Genomic DNA, 24,273 nt, shown 5'->3' with positions numbered 1-24,273 from the left:
TTCCCAGCTCTGACTATCATCCTCCTATGTCTATTCTCTCTTAGACTGCCTGGGTTCTCACTTCACTTGGCTACAGTCCATATTCACTAACTTCCCTGCACTGCTCCATTTCGTGAACAAAATGAGGTGTGTAACTGGACTTTGCCCCAGGGATTTCGAAGACTACGGCTGCTCTTGCCGGTTCGAGATGGAAGGGCTCCCTGTGGATGAAGTGGACAGGTGTGTTTTGTTCCTGGGAGATAGTTCTCCTGGGGTGGATGGGTACGAGTGGGGAGTAACAAAGTGTGGTGGGAGGTGCAATGTTGAACTCTTGCAGCGACAGTCTGAAAGTTAACACTTGGCTAAACTGCTTATGGTCATAACTAGGGGACCCTTAGCTTTACAAATGGATGATTGGCTCACATGCTAATATCCAAGTATCCAATCTGTGCTTACCTGTAACCGCTCATCCTCAACCAACAGTGTCTCCAGTGACCAACGAAACATAGGATATAACATCGGTTATCCTGGCCTCCTAAACGATCATTGTCCTTTGATGGTGCCATCCATTTCCCAGTCACCAGCAATAACAACAGCTACTTGGCAGCACAACCCTGGAACCACACAGAGCAGTAGCTTCCCGAAAGGCTGTTTTCAGTGGTCTAGGGATAATTTTAGAACTGGATAACCCCATCCCCTGGTTCTTCAGGCCTGGATAGTAACCCCACGTGTTGTGCGTCTCCCTTGCTGTCCACAGATATTGGGATTTATCATCCAAGCCTTTATTTCCCTGTATACTCTCAGCTGGCAAAATGTGGACCCCTCTGCCCCTGAAATTAAAAGCAGGTGTAGTCCACACCTCTACACCCATATTTCACTGTAACCCTGGCTGTGAAGCTGGGCTAAACTGGTTGCAAAAGGAAACCACTCCTGAGAGGCAGCGGATTCTCTCTATGTACATGCTCATTGTCATAGTACCTGACCATCTAAAGACATTCATAGGTTACAGACCATGGTAGCACAAAGCTATTCTCTTCATTTTACACCTGGGTAAACTGAGGCACGGTGTGATTAAGTGACTTACCTCAGATCACACAGGACATTTTTGGCAGTGTTGGGAACAGAACCATAAACTCCTGACTCCTAGCCCTGGGCTTTAGCCTCTGTCCCTGGTGGATGGATCCTTGAGGGTAATTCAGTCCGTGCTCTTCCTTACTAGGCCAGTAAGGTAAAATATAGGACAGGAGGCGTCAGTGCTGAGAGTCCTGTTTTCTCATGGTCACTTGAGTGGGGAACACCGGGAAAGAAATGCAACAAGGGCCAAGTCCTGCCCAGGCGTAGGTGGGGAAAGAAGGGATTTCATTTGCGAAGTGAGCAATGTTGTCATGGCTTAAAGAGGGTTAATGTAGATTTTTGCCTGGCGATGAATCCACTGCAATCCCATATCATCTGAAGGGGAGGAAAATGGAATTTTTATCTTCCCAGCTGCGAAAAGCCACACAAAGTCCTCGTGAATGGCTTGGCGAATTGCTCTCTGAATAAAGGTGCTGACACTCTGAAATCAGAGCTCGATCCAGTTCAATGAACTGAGAGCTGAAACAGCTCTACAGCTTAAACAGCCCCTCCTCACTTATCATTTTAATGAAAAGCTGCGTAAATACAGACGCCTGAGAAGCCGCGGGACAATCTATCAGTCTTTAGCCCGAGAAAGATTCACAGACACGGCCTTTTCAAGCAGATGGATTTGAAATGGGTTAGCAGCATCTCTCCCATCAGTACAAAACCCACTGTACGATATAGGAGATACAGATGTTTGCTTTTCCATATACATATACAAGCTACTGTTCAGATTTAGAGAACCTCTTTAAAGAGACACTGACACTGAAAACATCCTGCTAAAAGAAACAGTTCTGCCAGTGCCAAGATCTGTATTACGTAGAAGTTGGTGAGTTGCTGAAGTCCATTCTCCATCTAAATTCCTTAACTCCTGATCTTCTAGTCCGAGACTGGAAAGGTGAAGCAGAGAGCTCAAGAAACTTGCCCAAGGTCAAAGAGGCAATCAGTGGCAAAGCTGGCTTTAGAGTTAATGGGCCTGATCTCCATTCTATTACTCCAATTCTATATTAGTTCGATTGCATTGAACTTAATAGAGTTACACTGGTATTAAACTGGTGTGACCGAGGATCCTGAGATTCCAGCTGGGGTCATTAAAGTGAAGTAGTTAAATAATACTTTGCTGCTCACGGACAGCTTCCACCAAAGGATCCCAAAGCACTTTGCAAATATTCATGAATTTAGCTTTTCAGCACCCCTGTGAGGGAGGGAAGTAGCATCATCTCCACAGTCTGATTGAGCCAATTCAGTCTCGATGAATCTAGGCCTCAGTCTCTAAGGTACTTAAGTGCCTAAATCCCAGATTTAGGTGCCTAAGTGGCCTGGGATCTCTAAGAGATGTGGGGCTTAGCACAGTTCTGCTCATTGGCCAGCTCCCCGCCTCTACTGGCTTTTATGAATCACAGTCTAAGGTGCCTATCCATCTCCATTCATGGTACAGGAAGCCTAGGCGCCATGTGATGCTGAGCATCACAGCACTTAAGTACCTTTGTGAATCTAGGCCTGTGACATGCCAAAGGTCCTGCAGGTCACCTGTGGCGGAGCAAGGAATAGGAACCATTTCTCAATGGTCTCAGTCCAGCACAACACTTAATATTAAATTAAGTGCTTTGCTGGATCAGGATCTTAGTCCTGTATCTTAACCACAAAACCAAATCACCCTCCACTAGCTTTCCCTTCTCTGATGCTAAGCGGCAAACCCCTTAATGTTGCATGTTCAAATAATTCCACCAGCGAGAGAGAAATAAAGGACCAACTATGTAGGATGTTTCCTTATATCCCATGAAGGATTCCACCTATAAAGACCACACAGCGCTCTACTTTTACCCCCTTGCTCTTTCATTCTGCAACCTGCGCCTTTGATGCTGTCGGTCTGCAGGGCGGGGCTCTAGGTTTTGTACATGGTTTGAATTTACAGCACTCAGCATGGTCTGTATGCGTCCCAAACCTTGCCAAGAAGCTCCGGGGAGGATTTCCTCGACGTGTTACTGTAACAGGCAGTTCATCTTGGCGATCACAGGCTGTAGCCGGATCTTGGAAACTGGATATAATTGTAATTGTCAAGCTGAAGACTATGTCAAGGCTTTTCTATGGAATGCTGTCATTCCCATCTTCGTTTAATATCCCCCTGGTACAACGGTGATGCTCAAGTGCAGTCACACCATGGAAAGGTTCCAGCAGAGATAGCAGATGGCTACCAGTGAGTGGAAACAATAGACAGGTCAAACATTCACCATTTGTTAGAACAGATGCTTCCTTTTGTCCTCTGCCCCTTTTAGTGCTTGCTCGTATTTTAAAGACAGTTACACTATAATACAAAGGGTGGCTATCACTTGCTCCTGTTCTGTAGAGAACGTACATGGGATCAAACAGTTGGAGTCCACCCAGTGTGGACACAATCCAAGGCCTCCTAGGGGATCCCTGTTCAGAAGCAACCCCTGGGATTCTCATAGCCTCAGACATAAGAACGGCCATACTGGGTCAGACCAAAGGTCCATCCAGCCCAGTATCCTGTCTACTGACAGTGGCCAGTGCCGGGTGCCCCAGAGGGAGTGAACCTAACAGGTAATGATCTAGTGATCTCTCTCCTGCCATCCATCTCCACCCTCTGACAAACAGAGGGTAGGGACACCATTCCTTACCCATCCTGGCTAAAAGCCATTAATGGACTTAAAATCCATGAATTTATCAGACAAATCTTTTATACCAAGACAACAACATCCTAGGCACAGCCCATATTAGGAGCCCTCCTGCTTGCCTTGCTGCTGAGAGCCATGACAACGTCAGAAGATGGAGATTGTCTTTGCCTTCCCAGGCAGCACAGGGGCAACGGAACACACTTGGAATGGGGTAGAATGAAACAAACTGCTCACAGGGTACAACCATCCGTGGCCCAAGACAAACACCAGCCTATTCCATACACGTGGAGGAGGATATGGTGCTCATGTCACAGCCTTAATAATCCCTCCGAATACCTGTGGCAGAAAGATATGTCTGATTATCTGTTATGAGGAGGCAGAGGACCCAACATGCAGAGAGATTAAATGAATTCCCTAGTCCCATGAAGGAAGTCAGCCGTGTTCAAACACAGCAACTCCAAGTCTGGTGTCTTGCCCCAGGACAGTGGGAAAGAGGCTTGCACCTCCCTGAGTGATCTGGGGGGCTGCCAGGGGCTGGGGCTGCCCCCAGCACTGGGATGTCCTAACTTGAACTCTTTCTGCCATGGCTTTTGCAGGAGCCAAGAAATAGCTGGGGCATAGAAATGTCTCCTGTTGGCCCCTCTGGGCCAGGGAATCTGGAAAGAGGAACTAGCAGAGCCAGCTCTGTGCTTGGCAGGGAGACTCTCTGTGCCTTAGGGCTCCTTTGCACTGACACAGTGCAAGGGGGCTGCAGCAAAGTGGGGAGAGGCAGACAGATTCTCGCTGTGCTCAGTCTATTAGGCCTAGTCAGCCATGAGGGGGAAAAGGACCACACGCCCGTCCTCTAGGGGCCAGAGGAATGAATGCTCCTTACTGACAAACTAGTCAGAAAAAAAGGGACACCCCCTTTTCTCCCACAGCATCCTGTACACCCGCCTGCTGCCCAGTGCGTCACCACCCCAAAGGGGAGGCAGGCAGTGAAGTGAAAATGAAGGTGTGCATCCCCGGCATTCTTCTCGTTGTCTTTTTTGTTTCTGTGTTTCGTTTCTAAGCTGCTGTTTCCAGCACCGCAAATGCTATGAAGAAGCCGTGGAGCTGGAGTGCTCATGGGACCCTGCCAAGATATCTATGGACATCAGCTGTCTTACGAAAAACATTACCTGTGGTAAGGTTCAAAGGGGACTGCTGCCTGTTACCAGGGCTTTGTACTGATCGGGGAGAAGGGGAGTTGCTTTTGCATTTGTACAGCGCCTAGCACAATGGGGTCCTGGGGCCATGACAGGGGCTGCAATGATATAAATAATAAATAATAATAATTCCCATTAATTTACTGAGAGCCATGTATAGACCAGGAAGAAATCACCCATGATTGTCTTGTAGGTCTAGGTATATTTAATCCTGCCTCGGTGTGGAGGTATGGCCTAGATGGCCTCTCAAGTTCCCTTCAAGCCCTGGGTTACAGCTCTCTGGATTCCAGATGGAATGGCTGTTCTTGTCACGTACCGATGCTAGTCAGAGGTATCAATATTCAATTGGATGTAAAAACAAAAATCCAGGAACTGCTACAGGAAACCCGGTGCTGGGCATCCCCGATGGCAGGATCGCTCTCTTTGGAGGCCATTTAGCATCGTTTGGTGCATCTGTGCGGCTCACACATGTAGCTGACTGCCCAAGAATGTGGAATGACATGTTTTTAAAGCTCTGTTTGTCTTTATTGAACCTCAGCTAAGACTGTGAGGCACTCAGTTACTATGGCAACGGGGGTCCTGCCAAGTACCTAAGAGAGCAAATTTATTTTATGGCCAGAAGGGACCATTGTGACCATCTAGCCCAACCTTCTGCCTAGCACAGGCCATAAAAGTCCTCCCAATGACTCCTGCATCGAGCCCAATAACTTGTGGTTGAGCTGAAGCGTCACTTTGAGTGATGAGGAGCTTATCACGTCCATGATAAGGCATGGCGATAAATATTAGCATTTCATAACAGTGTCAGTGTATTGCATTGGTTGTCTTCATACGTGTTCGAAAAATACTTGGTAGTCTGGCCAATAGCATCAAGTGGAAGATATCCATTGTGAAAGCCGTATTAAATTATTATTAAATTGTGCAGTAGCACAAGTCAGGCACCTTCTAGAGCTGGTTTCCAGCTAAAGATCAGGCAGGACTGAACGGGAAGCCTCGGAGGTCACTTTAAAGAGGTTATTTAGACAAAGACACTGACGGGTCAGAAGGGACAGGGCATTGCGTGCGGTCCTTGGTGTCAGCTCCACTCGCTCACACAAGGAGTTTTATTTCACTTTATGGGAGTGCTGCACAGTTCCCCACACAAACTGGACCCAGCAAGGAAATAAGGAATTATGTCATTCAGCCTCCTAGCTACCCTCTGCTCATCATGCCCTTTGCTTAACCACAAACAATTCCCTTCGACCATCCAAGCCACAGCCCCATCTCATGCCAAACAACCAACAGGCAGCTTTCATTTCCACCAGAAATATAATACACCAGCTGAGAGGTGGTCTGATCAGCAAGACGTTAAAAGTGCTGATGAGCCCAGCGTGAACCAGGACTCCCAGCACTGATAATATTGGAGCTGCTCCGGTATTAGCAACCATGGAACAATTTTACAAAACACACAAATAAGCCACACCCTCCGAGTCTGTCAATCAGCATAGAGAAAAGCAGACATGCCAAACCCGTGAAAAAAACGCAGAAATTGGGCTCGTTTTTGGCTTAATTGGCTTGTAGCTTGTTTGGCTTGTTGCTTGTTGTAGCTTGTTGCTTTTTTTTGATTGGCTCCTGACAAGCAGGGGCAAGGGGTGGAGAGAGTCAGGGGTGCACAGTGGGCTCACCACAGTCCCAGACTGCACGCTGGGGGATCCAGTCACAAAGAGTGCTGGGGTTCTTACGGATTGGCTTGTTATGGCCTTGTTTTGAAATGGGATTAGCTTGACTTTTGGCTTATTGTGAAAGTCGGGGTTCTTATTTACCACGTGAAAGTTGGCAACTGTGGAGAAAAGGGGCACTGAAATGACTTTGTAAGGGGAGGGAGCTCCATTCAGCTCTGGTAAAATCTGAGCAGATGTTACCCTGATGTGCAGAAGTGATTTTTCACTCCTCTATATGGTTTCTATTTAAAACAATTTCCCATCAAGCACTAGTCCTCTGTAAAGCCCAGGGGCCAGATTTTGATTGCTGTTACACCAGTGTAAATGTAGAGTAGCTAACGCATTGATAGCGCCACTCTGGGTTAAGCTTGGTTGAACTAACAATCTGATCCCACAATCCTTTCTAGTCTCACACCAAAGCCATTTTTGCTTTAGCTCGGTCTTCAAAAAAGCACGTCACAATGGGGAAAGTGTTTTTCTCCGTCCCCCTTTACTGGAAAATGGCAAAGGTATTTTTGTTCAAACTGGAAAAAAAGAATTGCCCTTGCTTAGGGTGTCAGCCTGGAAATAAACATTCTTCTCAAAAGTGAATTTGTCAGAGTTCTCAGTGTGGGAAAACAGAAGGTTGTGATGGAAATTGTTTGGCAAACTGTACTGTAATGCAAAGCACGTTCTGTAATATCCCCTACAGTAAATACAATGAGAGCTGCACCAAGTACTATCCCTAGCCAGCAATAGCCAGTGGTAGAATGGAAAAACAACAACATTTACTTTAAATGTCACCATGAATTTCCCTAGGATAATTCAATCTTATTGTTTTGTAAAGCCGGAGTTTATTTATCCTTGGTACTTGCAGAAACACAGTATAGGTTTATGTTCTACAAAATGAAATGGAGCTGTCGATGGAAAGCCGGAGAGGCAAAGGCAGATGGTGGAAACAGATATTTCAATGGTACCTTGTCTGGATTTTTGTTTTTACTCCAGAGTCTGGGGATCCTTGTGAACGGCTTCTCTGCAATTGTGACAAAGCGGCTATTGAGTGTTTTGTCCATTCACACATTAACTCTTCCTTGAACGGCCTGGATGTCTCCTTCTGTCCAGGTCAGGTTACAGGTAATAATAAAGGGCCTGATCTACTGACCATTCAAGTCAATGGGAATCTTTCCATCGGCAGAAAGGGCACCAAATTGGATCCAAGGAGAATAGTGCTGCCGCTGGTGTCTCGGTTTCTTATGCTGCAGATGGCATCAGTGTCTGTCCTGTTCTCTGTTTCCTGAATCTTTTCCATTTACCATGACTCAGTGAATCCTAGTGGTAGGAGGGTGGGGATTAATTCAGGTGATTTGACTAGATGGCCAGATCTACAGAGCAAGTTTGTATGTGTATGGGGCCGGACTGACAGCCCTGAAGGCTGAAGTCCTCTCTTTGCTCACAGTAAAGGTAATTCATGGGTGAGAGGGGAGACAAGCTTCCCCACTCTGCTCAGCTTATGGGACCCCTCCCTGGCATGGCAGAGTGTAGGGTGTCAGTATGAGAGGGGTATTCATCTCCATTGCCATTCATTGACCTCTAAGGCTGCCCAAAGGGTGGCTAAGCTGGGCTATAATTTTATTGCTATGGACACTTGTTTAGTGAGATCCCCCAAACTCGTTTCAAATAGGTCATCGGACAGATTATGAGATGGCGACGACTTTTGGACACTCTGGCCTTGGGCTGGGTTTGAACTAACAGGGGCAGCTTCTCAGCCCAGCTCAGTGGCCATGTTTCCAAAAGTGCTTAGCAGCCTGTGTGTGTGCTTGCAGGAGTCTCAGGGAAGCACCGGAAACATTAGAGTGCCTAAAGGTTGCTACACTTAGCTCATTTCCACAGCCTTCTTTTTTCAATCTGCCAAGTACTTTACCAATATAAACTACTTAAGGTTCTTGGTAGAGTTACTCCTCCTAGAGCCCTGCAAAGCTGGCAAGTGCCATCCCTACTCTATAGACAGGGAAATGGAGGGTAAGTGACAGGCCCAAGAGCCAAGATGTGAGCATGGAAGAGGGAAGTTCACCTCTATTGAGAGAGACCCAAAGCAAAAAGCTCAGGGTTTGAATATAAAAATGGTTGTTTCAACACAATTCCATTTCACAAACCCGCTCAAAAGGTTTTGTTTTACAACTGCACCGAAAGAGCATTATTGTCCTGCCGACCGCTCTGCTTAGTACTGAGGTTAAAGATAGATTCTCTCGGAGGTCAGTGATCCCCCCGACTAGTTTGGGATTCAAAGGTTCCCAGTTATATATCTTGGTGGAACAGAGCCCGCATAAATCAAGAAATCTTTTCATTTGATGGTCACCATGATGAGGCTCCACTCACCACGCTGGTGCCTCCTACTGGTCGTCTTAGGAATTAGCTCCGCAAGTCGGTACACCCACTCCTAGTGGGGCCTCAGCCGCTGGGACTTCTGCTCCCGGACACATGTCACTCCAAGGAAGGCAGTGTTCTCCTCATGACACAGCCTCCGGTCATGTCAAGATCTGTGCTCCCCCCTTCCGGGGGCAAGTGCTGCAGTCCAACTGTCCCACCACTTCTCCAGTGATGACTGCAGCCAATTGTCTGGCCACTTCCCCAGTGGCCCCAGCACCCTCTTTGCCCTTGCCTCAGGGCCTCAGCATGCAAATCCCAGCAGCCAGCCAGGAGCTCTTCTCTAGCTCCCCCATCTCTGCTAGCAGCACTGCTCTGTCCAGGGAGTTAGCTTCTGTCTGCCTACTAGGCACCCAGTTCTCTCTCCTTTAGCTCCAGGGTGTAACTGCCCCTGCTCTGCCCTGTGGCTCTTCTTATATGGGCCTGCTGAGCCCTGATTGGCTGTTCCTCGCAGCTCCTCTCCTATTGGCTGCTTTCTGCATAGCCTCCCTAGGGCCCTATTAACTCCTTGCATGCCAGTGGCCCCATCATAGTCACTCATTTGGTTACCTTCCGGTATAGCTTCACTGTGTGTTTCAGACTTTGAAAAAAATGCTTCCTAACAGTATATCACCTATGATCTCTCTTCTTCTCAGAAACAACTAGCAAGAAAGGATTGACAACACTTCATATGGAGGGTATGTCCTGAGCTCTACAATCCTTTGCCTTTAACGTATTCAATTTATATCAGCTTATTGATCACAAAAAAAGCTAGTGCACACTTCAGCAGAGGGATTCTTTACAGAAAAGCAAAGTGCAACACCTCTGTAGCAAGATGCTAAAATACAACGGGGAAAGTTGTCAAATGTGCTTAAGGAGCCTAAGTCCGATTTTCAAAAGGTGACTCAGGCAGGTTCCTAAGTCACTTTTGTAAATGGGATTTAGACTTCTAAATCATTGAGTCACTGTCACAGGGTGACTGGCTCCTTTAAGAGGGAGTGGGGTCCAGTGCCCATGTGACTAGTTGTCTGCTGCCAAATGGGCTTCAGAGAAAGCACCTGGGCCTTATAAAGGGGTAAACGGCAGCTGAGAGAGAAGAGCTGCTGAAACGGTTTAGGACGGATATAGCTGAGAGCCCAATGCACACAGGCCCAAGTAAGGGCCCGTGAACCCCTGAACTCAAGAGGAGGGACTGACTCAGCAGAATTTGGGAAAGGCTGATAACTTTGCGGAGACAGACCAAGGAGGAGGGGCTATGCCCCATAGGAGTCTTGAGTGGAAGAGAGCTACTTTGGGTGTATTTCATATTAATAAACCAGTCCCCAAGAATGTTGCTTGTTATTAGACATAAAATCTCTGTGGATTATTCCGGGGAACCACTGCAGGAGAAATTGAGGAAGGCTGATGATGAGCCATACTTGGCCAGCAGGGGGCACTACAGGCAGGCATGCCCTTTGAGAGGTGCTTTGAAAATGTTACCCACAATGCTCATAATTTTAAGAGGTAGTTCTGTGCGTCCAACTATGGAAGAACATATTTATTAAAAAAAATATAGACTGGTTCAAATATCCAAATTCCCACGTGTGTGTGTGTGTGTGTGTGTGTGTGTGTGTGTGTGTGTGTGTGTGTATCTAATATACATATTCAAACACCACTGTTTTAAAACAGGCTGCCTCCCACATGTTAAAGATAGCAATGATAAAAGGATCGGATTCATGCCATTTTACATGCACACTCTTCTAACTATAACATCTTAGGCCCTGATTCAGCAAGATACTTAAGCAAGTGCCTAATTTTAAGCATGCTCATGTGTTAAAGGTAATGATGTTCTTAAGTACCTTGTTGAATTGGAGCCTTAAAGAATAATGATCATGAAGGAGTTTCAGTAAATGTTTTCAACTGAAAGCTCTGTCGGGCAGGGCCTGGACTTTGTTCATGTTGTACAGCACTGACTACAGGGTAGTGTCAGCACTGAACCAATAGTACAGCAATAATGAACTGAAATAAATCAGGTTCCACTTGCACCAGTATTGCTAATGACTGTAGTCATGTTACACTCAGTTGATGCCTCTTGAATTGCCCATGAGCTGATTGTGTTTTTATGGCTAGTGCATTGCTTTGAAATGAGACCTCCTTTATTTTTGCAGAGCTTCTTTACCACCGGGGTGATAAACCACTGCTGACAACTACTTCCATGACAGAAGGTTTGTGCATTGACTCTGCAGAAGAAACATTTCCAACAAATTTCAGAACCAGTGAAATAAATAATCCAGGGAAAAGACTGAAATATGCTCTGAGTTAACCAAAAGGGCTAATATAAAAGAACCTACTATTGGTCCTGTGAGCCAATACAAGACTAAGTCCCAGAGTATAGTGTTTTGGATTTGTAGGTGCCCTCTGCTGGGAGGACTCAGTTTAATATTTATACACAATACAACACACAATGACAGTCTCCAGCCAGAATCGTTTCAATGCACTGGAATGTGCCACGTGTCATTCTGACGTCCAGGATCAAATCGTGAAGTCACTGCTTAGCTTTTACTCGAGGAAATTAGTCAATGACGTCAACGGGAGACTTGCCTTAATAAGGACTTCAGGCTTTGACTCATAGTGAAGTCATTGCATTGTAGGGTGACCAGACGTGCCAATTTTATAGGAACAGTCCCGATTTTTTTGGTTCTTTTTCTTATATAGGCTCCTATTACCCCCACCCCCGTCCCGATTTTTCACACTCGCTGTCTGGTCACCCTATTGCATTGAGATGGGGGAGGGGACAAAAAAGATTTCACTGTAAGAGGACTTCAACTTTAGAGTGAGCCAGTAGAACAGACTGCTCCTTGAACAGACCTTTCAAGGGAATGGGTCCAATCTACGTAAATCTGTGGGGTTGTGTGCAGGGTTTTACCTCTGCCCTCCATGCAGAGAACGTATGCTGGGCTGTTGCGGGGGAAATCTAACGCTCACCTTAGAGAAACGCAGAAGAGAAGCCAGATTAATGTATTTCTCCAAAGCCAAGCGCGTCACTTGTGGGGAAGAGGAGAGGCTGCTGCTTTGAAGGATTTTCCCCATAGCAGGCCGGCCATGGGATTTCTTAGTAGGGACATGGGAATGCATCGTCTGTTATTGCTTTAGGTATTAGCAAGAAGGGGAGCTGGGCAAAGCAGACAGGCTAGACAGCCTCTGCACTCCCAGGCCAAATACACTGTCACCAACATGCCTGATCGCCGCTTGGCAGAGCCCAGGTGCCTTTTCTGAATCTAGGTCCCTGAACAGTGGGGTTGCTCTGAGCCATCACACCAAGCATGAGTCTGGAAGAGTAGAAAATCCCGAGGTCGCCTGTGAATGTTAAGACAATACCGTGTGGTTTTTGTTTTTAAAGGAATTCCACCTGCAGCCAGCAATACCAGCTTGAAACCCCCCACTTCCGAGTGTAAGTGAGAGTGTTACTTCATAGCTGTCCTACCCCACATCTCTTACTTTATCGTTTGCAGCTTGCTTTTCTGACCGCACAACAACTCCAGTCTCGGTTTGTGTATTTACAGTTACTCCCAGAGAGCTCAGCAGTGCCCGGGGGAGAACGCCCAAAGCAGAACGTGAGTGGCAGTTTCTGTATTTGCACATCTGTAATGATCCTTTTCAAAAAACATAACGATAATGAGGCATATGTAATTAGCACATCAGCATGAGACCAAAAATAGCTGCAGCAAATATAAACCTTTATTAGGAAATTCACAAAGTTGGAAACACGGCTTGTAACATAGCTAGTAAATATATCTGGTAAAAGGAGGGTGGGATTCTGAAAAGCACTGAGCGTTGGACCACCTCTACTCCCATTGATATCTACTGGAGTTTTCCCATTGACCTTATTGGAGCAGAGTTAAGCCAGTGCTGAGTGCTTGTCATTAGAGGGCATCTATGCTTTCTTACATCAAAACATCCCAGAAGCGAACGCTAACTACTATGGTATAAATATGCAGACACCAATTTTAGGGTCATTTATGATCTGCATTTCTAAATGATTAAAAAGCAGGCGAAAAAAGCACTTCTCAGGATGAATTTAGCATGCAAAGGTAGTGCTGCCTAATGGTTAGGAGAGGAGAATTGGGTTTCATTTCCAGCTCTGTAAATGACTTTCTGGTCAACCATAGACAAACACTTAAGAATCCAACCCAGCTGTCCACTAATTATGGGTGCACATCTTAAAACTTCCACAGGGACACTATTGAAATTTTGGGCCTTAACATCTTAGGTTTACTCATCTGTAAAATGGGTGTGCTATTATATTTCCACTTTAGAGTAGCGTTTGTGGGGCTTATTAGTAATGTAAAAAGCATTGCGAGCACCTAGTGACAGGTGTATTTTATAATGGGATCAAAACCATTTATCATTTTATCCACAAAACACATTTTCATCTACTGCAAATAGAGGAGAGAGTACAAACCTCCAGTGGTGACATTTTCACTTTTCCCACCCTATCACAAGGCCTTGTGCAAAGGCTGCGTTCACCATCTTTGCATTTCACCAAGGTCTGTACTTCCTTACAGTTTGTTTTCTGACAAACGACTCACATTTTCTGTCTTCAGTAGCTATTTCTGCTGAGCCCAGGGACTTGGTCCCGAGGACTCCCAAAGCAGGAGGCCAGGAGGTTTTAGTGGTGGTTGTATTTTTCTGGCAAATCAGTCACTGTAAGCTCCATGTGGTCGTACAGCAGCATTAGCAGTACTCAGCTGATCTTTGCGAAGCTGCCGACTCACTGCCCCTGCCCCGCAGCTAACGAGCAGTTCAGAGCTCTAGCTCAAGCCAAACCTGAAGTGGAATTCTCAAACAAGTCACTGTGTTACCAGCATGGCCTGATCCTGTAGCCAAGCTCTGAGCATGCCTAAGACTTGGCTTCGGTGCCTCACTCCAGGGAAGGGTTCAGGCCGAGGATCCTGAGTGGAGGGAAGATCCTATCTTTGACCCATCCGCCGGGTGCACCAGCTCAGCTGCATAGGTGCCTAAACCCCTCTCCCTGGCATTTCATCCTGGCTACCTTCGATTGCTCCCTGCTCAGGTTACTGACTCCTGAGGCTCGTTCTCTTAGGCCATAACTTGCCCATGCATTGTATGGGGAGCCTGGGCACCTAACTCGGGGCTGAAGATTTCATTAGCAGGCAGGTCGCCTGGGGTTTAGGCATCACAGCACTGAGTGGAACAAATGCCTAAATCTCTTTGAGGACCATTGCCTTAGCATCTCTGTGCCTCAGTTCCTCATCTGGACAACGAGGTAATGCCGACGGTTGGTTGTTCTTTGAGAATCTCAGATCAAAGCCACTAAACAAGTACGGTTTGTTTGGTTCACTACCCTAATGCGTCTGCTTTCCGATCTAGTTATCGCAAGAGATCACGAAGGCATATCCACGTCCTTTGTGGATCCCACACTAACAGGTAAGTGAATCTTAGAGCTTGACTATATGGTGTCACAGTGTGGACAGGGTGAGAATACACCTGCAGATGTGTGACAATAGCATGGCACTTGGTAACACAATGGTATTTGAAGTGATTACTATAGTAATATTATGGCTCACCTGCTTTGAAATCTTTTTTTTTTTAAATCATCTTTCCTGGGAGAAAAATTGTTTTTTTTTAAAGAGATAGCCAAGTTAAAAATCTCACATGAACTACAAGTGTTAAAATTGAATTGGGCATTTCACCATTTTTATGCTGTTTATTTTCTGCCTTTCACTGAATTTGAGCAATGAAACTAGACTTGTCATTTCCACTTCCTGCTGGAGAATCTTTCAATCAAGGCAAAGAACCATTTTCAGTGAACATTTTTTAAATTTCATAAATTATTTCTAGCTGCAATTTCAAAGGCCCAACCGGGAGTTAATTGCCCTGTGCGCCTTGACTTCAATGCACTTTGTGCCTTTGAAAATCTAACCCTCCGTTAACATCAGGTTTTCTAATACAATGATCCTTTAAAGTACATTCATAGATATTACAGCCAGAGGGGACCATTATAATGCTCTTTTCTCACCTCCTGCATAGCATTGCATAGAATTCTTTCATGACCTAAAAGCTGCTTAATATTTTGCAGTTACTACAGTGAAGATCACAGCCACGCCAGCAGCTGCAACTGAAAGTAAGGAGACAGCACCACGACCCCTGGTTTAATATCCTACAGCACCCTTTTATTTTCAGTTGACCTTTATGAGGCTAATTCAGATGAACTAAACTGGACCAGGGAAATTTCAGGTGACACTGAATATGGGAGGGAGCCGTGGGGGGGAAGAAGCAATTTTTCATCTGTGCTATCTCTGACTCAGGTATTAGAATTATTTGTACTGCAATAGTGCCCAGGGCTTCCAGTCAGGGATCAGGGCCCATTGTCTTAAGCCCAGTACAAACACATACCAGAAAGATGTGTGTCTGCATCAAAGAGGAGTTATCCGCCAAGTTCTTGGGCGATTGCTCCAGTTAACAAGCACCTTCTGAGTTCTAATCCTGCCTCTGAGACTGGTGTACTCCAAAGCTGTCAACAAGTCATTTTACCTCTTGGCCTCAGTTCCTCCATCCGTGCAATGGGGATAATACTACTATTATTGATAATGCTATTTTTCTGTACTGAGAGGGGTCTAGCACACTTTTGGGTACTGTATAATAAACAATAATATTAATGGTTTCAAACCATTTCCCAATAAACGTGGGTTGCACAAACTAACTCCACCACTTCAGGAGACAGTAGTTAGTGACCCGCTGGAAGACAAAGGACAGAATGAGCATGGAGACTGAACTACCTTCTCACCCCTGGGAATTTGGATCCTGCAGGTCAGGTGTGAGGCAGATTGGCAAAGCAGTGAAGGGCAGCCAGTGTTGTCTGGTCTGTGTATAGAAATATTACTTCAGTCTTGATGGATCTCAGTGCAGCACCTTTCACCAGCTCTAAGTTTGCTTAAACACAGAAACGTTAAAGGTCCAACACACACATCCCAAAATCTCTGGGCATCGCACATAGCAATCGCTGTTGTCTGGAATGTGAAGTGTTGTCGCTGTTCATGGCGAGATGCCTGCAAAGTAAAGCATCCTAACTCTGGTTATACTGTCTATGATGATTGAGCATTGCTCACATTTCACTGCGTCACAACCAACAGCCCCACTAGCACTGAGCAAAGCTTCTTGGATTAAACTTGGTTTCCCCCTGAAAAAATGCATTCTTGGGTTGACCAAAACTGCACAAATTCACATGCAATAAACCAGATTGGTTCAGGAAAAGAAATTCTGAAAAAAAGAAAAATGTTTCATTTTGGCATTTTAAAAATTAAACATGTCAATGTTTTGATTTGAAATGACTTTTTGTTTTGAATTTTTCTTGTTTTATTGAAAAGGTAAAAAAACACCAGCCCTTGAAAATGAAACAAAATGTTTTGTTTTGGGTTGAATAAAATTTAATTTGACCTGAAACAACATTTTTTTTTACTTTTTGTTCTGCCAAAAAATGTTCATTTAGTGTTGACCCAAAGCTTTAAAAAAATGTTAAAGTTCAGCCACTGAACCAAAAAATTAGTTCTTCACAGAGCTCTAAGGCCAACCCACTTGAACCCCACTAAGCAATTGGTAAATACTTTATTGTCAGTTCCTTTCTTCACATGCCCTTCTGTGTGCTTTCCTTCTCACGGAAATCTCCCAGCCTCATGCCAAGGCTATCAGTCTCCAACAAAACTTGCTGAGCTCCATAAACAACAATAGCGTGTATGCAGGGGAACTACAAGAGAAAATAAGTGAATGGAGCCACTACTCTGCATTCTACCTTTCACAGTCTCTTCATGTTCTCCTGACTCACCCGCCAAACCTGAGCTAGAAGAATGTGCCACCACCTCTCATGCTGCTATTCAGTTCAGCACCACTGGGCTACTTTGATGAGGTGATGGACCGAGAACAGAGGAGTGATGAACTCAGGAAACAAACACTGACCTGCACCTTTTCTGGTTGCCCAATCACCTGGTTATGTCATTTAGCTACCTGGGATAATCCTTCACCTTCCAAGTGTGACATGCATTCTTTTTAACCTGTAATAAACACTTACCACCATCTTTAACCAGCATGACTCTAAGATACATAAGAAATGTGAAGAAATTAACAAGAGTGGGAATTTGGGGTTTCTTTCTATGGCTGGCAGTTTAAGCCAGTTCTGTCTGGGATTATTACTCTCTCCTGCTATCTAGGAGATCAATTTACTTCCCATTTAAATGGGCATGTTGTTGGTGATTATCCTGCTAGTTCTCCTTCTTGCTTTTCCTTTTCTCCCCATCAGTTCAGAGGGGGCAGGAAGGCGATTTAATTGTAAGCGTACCTTCAGGAGTTACAGAGGATGCTTTCCCGACGGAAGGGCCAACCACAGCCACAGCTGGTATTAACTCAACAGGGCCAGACGTGATACCCACTGAAAACGATCCCACCATGACAACAGAACAAGGTGAGTGTACAACAAATGAAATTCATTTTCTGTTTCAACTTAAACCACGTCCCTATTCCTGTTCACAGCTACCCAGGCCCAGTATTTCCCCAGGCCATGTGGAGTGGCACTATTACCTCCCTAGATTTATGTATTATCCACATATGGACCTCCTAGAATAACATTGGCTTTACTCACAGCAGCCTGTCACTGTGCAGAGCATAGATCAGAAGAGGTTATTGACCAAGGCTATAAGCAGGTCTCACCCAGCCTATTCCGTTTGGAACAAAACGGTTTGTCCACCCATGAAGGGCACACGTTTTAAAGGATTTCAGTCACATTGCTGGCTCAGCGCCTATGCTTGTGGAGACGCTATAGATAGTGGAACGAGGAGAGCATCCTCTTGCCTTTGTGCGACTCTTTCTAATGCGAGTTAACATGTATATCGTGTGATCTGCAGAGACAAGCTTTAAGATAGGAGAAGCGAGCACAGCTTCCTCTGCGATATCCCCAGAAGTGACACTCGCTGAGAGGGGGCCTGATGAAGCTGTCAGACAAGGTAGACATAATGGTTTTCTCAGTTACATCTAATGAAAAATGGGTCACGCTGTATAGCGAAGGTACGTTTACAAATGGTTAGGCTGTTATAAGCATGTTACAGACACGGATAGCATGTGTTATTGATGGTTATAAGCGCCTCAGCCGTGATGTAATAATTTCGCTAATACCTTCCGCTGAGGCGCTTATAACCATCTGTAACAGTGCTGGACTCTAACGTTCTATGATTTCCCATTTATTAACATATGTAGCTGCCATTAACCCCTTATAAACCATTTGCAAATGTACCTTTAAATTAAAAGGTGGATAAAAATGGACTCGGAGAAGGGATGTTCACTTGCTTTGTGTTTTTAAGCAAGTTTAATTTCCAGTCTAAATTACACTTTATTGCCTGCAAGTATCAGAGGCAGCAAAAGGACTTTTTCCCTCCCAGACTCTCTCTCTGCTCCTTAACAGCTCCACTGTCCTCTCAGGCTCCCCATCTCAATCTTATTTTCAGCACCTCGGTGCAGAGTTGAAAGAGTTCTCCAAGACGGCTAAGAGCTGTCACTGTTGCAGGCCTCAGCATGCTTCGTCAGGAGATCTCCCCTGTGTGTTAGACGTGGTGACGGGAATGGCCCCAGAGCTAGGGGCTATGGATAGTCAGGAGCCAGAGGGCAGGGGCATTTCTCAAATGGTTGAATTATTTAAGTTGACTTTTAGATAATAATTACTCATATTCTATTAGTGCCCAGAGTCCCCAGTCTGGGATTGGGGCCCTGGAGTATGAGTGGAACCGGAGAAAGAGGGTCACATTTCAGAAGAGACATCGTCTGGGGTGACACCAGAGGCTCAGGAATGCAAGCTGGGGCCAGGCTGTACATTTGGCATGTAGCAGCGAGAAAGATTTCTTTCCTTCAATTCTGACTGCTTGCTGCCTCACTAATTACTAAGGCCCCATTGTGCTGAGCGCTGTGGAAACACACACTCTGCCCCCAAGGTCTCTCAGTAGAAATAGACAAGACAAAGGGAGTATTATCACTGCTTTACAGATTTGGAGACTGAGGCATATAGGGATTAAAGTAATTTACTGAGGATCACACAGGAAGTCTGTGGCAGAAGTGGAGATCAAACCCAGATCTGAGTCTTAGTCCAGAGCCTTAACTGCAAGACCATCCTTCTTTTAAATAGTCAAGCAACAGGTTGCTCGCTCGCTCTCTCCTCTTAATTAGGAAATTTTTTAAAGTGGATTATGGAGGAACGTCACACACACATATCACCTTAGCATTAATGGTGTGCATGGGTTAATTGGCACAAATTCCATTTTGAAAAATGCTCCTATTAGAGCCCTGCAGGGGAGTCTTTTTTTAATCCCGCTCTCGTCCTGCCCCACAATATCCACTCCCACCCGCTCCCGCATTGTTTGGTGAATTTTTATCCTGCTCCCACTGTTACGGCAGTGAGTCCTGCGGGACCCACGGGATCCTAGTCCCGCAGCAGGGCTCTAACCCCTATTGTTCCTTCCTTCAGACACAACCTAGCCATTGTCTTGCTCCTAATTCTTTCCTCTGAGTGAGCTCTGGATTTTAATCCCTTCATTTTCTGAACGAGTGCATTGCATTCTTATTTCCGACCATCTTAAAATGGCTTTGAGAACCTTGGGAGAAAGGTAATGTTTCAGGTTAAATTGGGTCTAAGTGCAAAACATTAATATCACAACCCCTTTTAATTTGCATCTTACACTTGCAGAGCAAAATAACTTCCCCTTCATGAAAGTCTGTGTTCCCGTTTTGACTATTCTCTGCCTCTCTTTGCTTAATTATGCCCAGCTGGTTTAACAACATTTAATTACTCGCCAGTGCTTTGTACGGGAGATCTCATTTCATCTGCCTTTTCCTTCTCCACAAAGAAATAGTCATTAGAATCTATTCTAAGCAAAGGCAATTTGTGCTCAATGTAGAACAGCCAGTTTTAAAACAATTACATGGAGATAATAGGGGAGTAACCGAAGTTTGGGAGTTACTTCAGCTAGGTTTCAAGATGGTCATGGTTTTGGTTCAAGGATAGAAATATTGGGATGGTCTTTAAGAATACACAAAATAAAATAACTAAGTAAATGAAGGAAAATCTAATCCTAATGAAAAAGGCAGATGTGGGATTTCTCAAGTCATCTAAAACTACAGTGGTAGTCCCATGGGTCTAATTTGATTGAACACATTTGACCTCCTTTAACAGTGTGCTACTACAGCTGTTCTTATTTCTGTTATGGTAGTGCCTAGAGGTCCTAATCATCATGCGATGCTAGGCACTGAACACACATAGCAGAAAGACTGTAACATTGTATAATTATTTATTTGTATTACCATAGTGACTTGGGGGTCCTAGTCATACATGTGTTTGACCTGTACAAACACAAACCAAAAAGCTGCCTGAAGAGGCTTACAGTCTTGCATAAAATTTTGCTGAAGATCCCTTGAAGCATGTGGTATGTGGAAATACATACAAGCTGTAAGTCACTCACCAGTTTTATGAAAATCAGCTGGTAAATTCAGACCCATTCCAGAGGACCCGGTGAATTTAGAGAGACGTTCAATAAGGTTCTGAGGAGAGACATGGATTATGGAAAGCAGAAACTATGTAAAACGAGTAAGAATTTGAGAGAGAGAGAGAGAGTTTGTGGTAGCTCTGACCGTTCCAAACAAAGAGAAGACATGGTCTCTGCCCAGAAGAATGTCCAGTGTCAAACTCTGCATGTTACTTAATAAACAAAATGTCTCTCTTTACAGTCTGTGACAGATTCACCTTTCTGCAAATGAGAGGGAACGGAAAGGTGAAGCGGGAGCTGCCTCGGCTAGGAGAAATGCTGTTTTGCTTGACTGATCGATGCCCACAGGAATTTGAATCTTACGGCTGCTACTGTGGCCAAGAAGGAAGAGGTTATCCTACAGATGTACTGGACAGGTGCTGGCTCTTCAACAACCTGCTAGTTAGCACTGTCTGCTGTTAATCATGTTTATTACAATGGTGCCTAGGGCCCACCCAAGATCAGGACCCCACTGTGCTAGGCCCTGCCCCGAAGAGCTTATCTAAATAGATAAGACAGAAATGGTAGGGAAAAGGCTAGACCAGAGGTTCTCAAACTGTGGGTCATGACCCCAAAATGGGTTGTGACCCTGTTTTAATGGGGTCATCAGGGCTGGTGTTAGACTTGCTGAGGCCTGGGGCCAAAGCCCGAGCCCCACAGCTCGGGGCCAAAGCCGAAGCCCGAGGGCTTCCACTCTGAGCTGTGGGGCTCAGGCTTTGCCTTCAGCCCTGGGCAGTGGGGCTTAGGTTATAGGCCCCCTGCCTGGGGCTGAAGCCCGTGGGCTTTGGCTTTGGCTCCCCTGCCCGGGGTGGCAGAGCTCAGGAGGGCTGAAGCTTCAGTCCCCCACTCCTGGGGTCATGTACTAATTTTTGTTGTCAGAAGGGGGTCACGGGGCAATGACATTTGAGAACCGCTGGGCTAGACTGTTCAAGCATAGCAATCAATGGGATGGTGACAAATGTCATGTTAACGTCTCAGATTTGAGGGGTGGAGTGATTAGGAGGGGCAAGGAGGGCACCATAGGTGAGGAGAGGGAGGGGAAGAAGGTATGAGGAGCAGGTGTGGAGCGAGGCTGAGGTAAAGCATACTCAAGGAATGGATGGGTTGAATAGTAACTTGCAGATAGACAAGCTAGCCTGTTAATATAGATCTATGCTGCACTATCCTTTGGAAGGATGTAAACACCCAGCGTGAAATCCTGACCCCACTGATGTCAATGCAGAATTTTGCGTTTACTGGTGGATACATCTAAGAATGAGATAAAATTAGAGAAAATTCACACTAACTCTAAGAAAAGGGAAATCTCTTTCAGGGTGAGTTCCAGTAGCATGTCAGAGAGTCTCCCTAGGGGAAGTGATGGAAATCCTTAGCACCTGAGCCATCTCAAGTTTGACTACTAGAATATACATCATAAGGAACTAGCAGGAGAACAGACTCTCTGAGTATAGGTCTTCTCCAGTCCTAACTTATATGACTTATTGCATGGAAGGATTTAGCCATAAATATCCTCACGCTACTGGCAGTTTCCAAGTTGTCAGTCAACTAAAGTCTTAGGGAATATATGAGAGACAGATGCCCAGTTTTTGAAAACATAAGAACAGCCATACTGGGTCAGACCAAAGGTCCATCCAGCCCAGTATCCTGACTACCGACAGTGGCCAATGCCAGGTGCCCCAGAGGGAGTGAACCTAACAGGTAATGATCAAGTGATCTCTCTCCTGCCATCCATCTCCACCCTCTGACAAACAGCCATTAAATAGCCATTAATGGACTTAACCTCCATGAATTTATCTAGTTCTCTTTTAAACCCTGTTATAGTCCTAGCCTTCACAACCTCCTCAGGCAAGGAGTTCCACAGGTTGACTGTGCGCTGTGTGAAGAACTTCCTTTTATTTGTTTTAAACCTGCTGCCCATTAATTTCATTTGGTAGCCCCTAGTTCTTATATTATGGGAACAAGTAAATAACTTTTCCTTATTCACTTTCTCCACAGCACTCATGATTTTATATAGGATTACTTATGCAATTTATTACATCAGACAAGTTAAAAAAAAAAAGTCCTGTCTCTCTTCCAAGGAGCTCACAGTTGAATAAAGACAAAAGCAAAGGACTCTGAATGAATAAGTAGAAAGGCTGTAATAGTAAGATGATGAAAAGTTTTATTTTACAACTTGTTTGGATAAAAAAAAAAAAAGCTTTTCATTAAAGGTTAAAACAAATGTTTTCCCAGTTTCAAGATGCAATGAAAACAAATAACTGCAAATACTGTGTGCTCCAGGTAGATGAGTGACTATTAAGAAAGGTAAACATTTGTTCTTTGTTTTAGGTGCTGTTTCTCCCATCAATGCTGTATGGAACAAGTTAAAAAACTTGGGTGCCAGCCAGAGGGAAGTTTGAGATCTGAAGTTGTATGTTTAGATCATAAACCGAAGTGTAAGTTTGGTCAGATGATTAAATGTATGACATTCCCTTTGAGCAAAATTGAGATCAGTATAGAAGCACACAACTAGAACAGAATCACAGAAGTTAGAAAATGGAAAAAAATGTGTTATATTAACAGTGCTCTGTGAGCCATTTGGAATTGGCCTTGCGTAGGGAAAAAAGTGATCAGGTTTAGATCAGGCTTAGCTAGAATGCGCTAGCTAAGCTTGACCTAAACCTGAGCACTTTTCCTAGTTAAGCAAAACCTTGTTGTCCACAGAGCACTGGTGGATCTCAGGGTATGGCTGGCTTCTATCAGTAGGTGGGCACCTGAATGTAAACTGGTCAGTTTCAGAGTGCTAACATCTACAAGTCCCGCTGAAGTCAATGGCAGCTGCAGTTGCTCAGCATCTCTGAAAAAATCAGATTACTTACCATATATTTAGATGCCGAACTATGGATTTAGCAGCCTGAGTTTGAAAACTGTTGTGATAGGCTTTACTATAAGTGGTGTAGCTGACTACATATTTTAAAAACTGCTTACACCAATTACAATTTGCTTTCAGCCATTTTCATCTTTAAAACCTCCTTTTTAAGGCATTGGCTGGAGCATGTGCGAGAAGCTCCTGTGTACCTGTGATAAGACAGCGGCTGAGTGTATGGCTGCCGCCTCTTTCAATGAAAGCTTGAGGTTCCTAACCAGGCAAGCCTGCCAAGAGAACAAAGCCTCATGTCGGAGTGGAATAGCCGAGAGGCCTGCAGGTGACACTGGAATAGGCACCAGAACCTCCAGCTCGGAGGAGAGCAGTGAGGAGGCAGGTCCGTGGAGGAGTGCTTTAAGAAGAATAAAGAGAGCTGCACGACACCCCCGGGGAAAAGCCAGAGCCACACCACAAGAGAGATAGCCAAGTCTCTATAGCCAACTGGGAAATGGCATGGAGGGCTCCAGAGTCAACCACTGTGTGTCCTATTTTATCTTATCTTTGTCAATTCTCTTTTACATTTTCTTGCAGACCCCAGATTGAATTACAGACTAGGTAACGGGTTATATATGTTAGGATATAGAACTCTGTTCTATAGGGAAACCTGCACTAAGGACCATTTCCACCTGTCTTACAAGATTATTTGAAAGTATCCAGTATAGTTTCGTTCAGCTTTTATGTAAAGACCCCTCTGCCAGGTGACTGATTTTTGCTAACACCTCTGGCAGTTGGTTACAATTTATTTTGTTTTGTATTGGAAAGGAGATGTCTCTCGCTGAAAAAAACAAACACAATTGAAGGGTTGGAATTAGAATGTGA

The 24,273-nt window shown here is 45.0% G+C and overlaps 1 protein-coding gene across 1 annotated transcript in view; it reads left to right on the top strand.

Annotated features, from left to right (window-relative positions):
* The window catches only part of OC90 (otoconin 90), a 28,955-nt gene extending 5,078 nt beyond the window's left edge, over window positions 1–23,877 (top strand). Inside the window, exons 4-13 of the mRNA XM_029913394.1 lie at window positions 45–219; window positions 4,784–4,896; window positions 7,600–7,728; window positions 9,654–9,695; window positions 12,377–12,427; window positions 14,368–14,424; window positions 17,291–17,452; window positions 20,755–20,929; window positions 22,878–22,984; window positions 23,570–23,877. Of these exons, the coding sequence (XP_029769254.1) occupies window positions 45–219; window positions 4,784–4,896; window positions 7,600–7,728; window positions 9,654–9,695; window positions 12,377–12,427; window positions 14,368–14,424; window positions 17,291–17,452; window positions 20,755–20,929; window positions 22,878–22,984; window positions 23,570–23,877 (1,319 nt within the window). The remainder of the gene's footprint in view (window positions 1–44; window positions 220–4,783; window positions 4,897–7,599; window positions 7,729–9,653; window positions 9,696–12,376; window positions 12,428–14,367; window positions 14,425–17,290; window positions 17,453–20,754; window positions 20,930–22,877; window positions 22,985–23,569) is intronic.
* The last annotated feature ends 396 nt before the right edge of the window (window positions 23,878–24,273 follow it).

The sequence above is a fragment of the Terrapene carolina genome, unplaced genomic scaffold (assembly GCF_002925995.2).
Source record: "Terrapene carolina triunguis isolate 2854851 unplaced genomic scaffold, T_m_triunguis-2.0 Scaffold58, whole genome shotgun sequence".
Classification (NCBI taxonomy): domain Eukaryota; kingdom Metazoa; phylum Chordata; order Testudines; family Emydidae; genus Terrapene; species Terrapene triunguis.
Note: the sequence above shows the minus strand (reverse complement) of the source record. Positions and strands in the feature narration are given on the sequence as shown.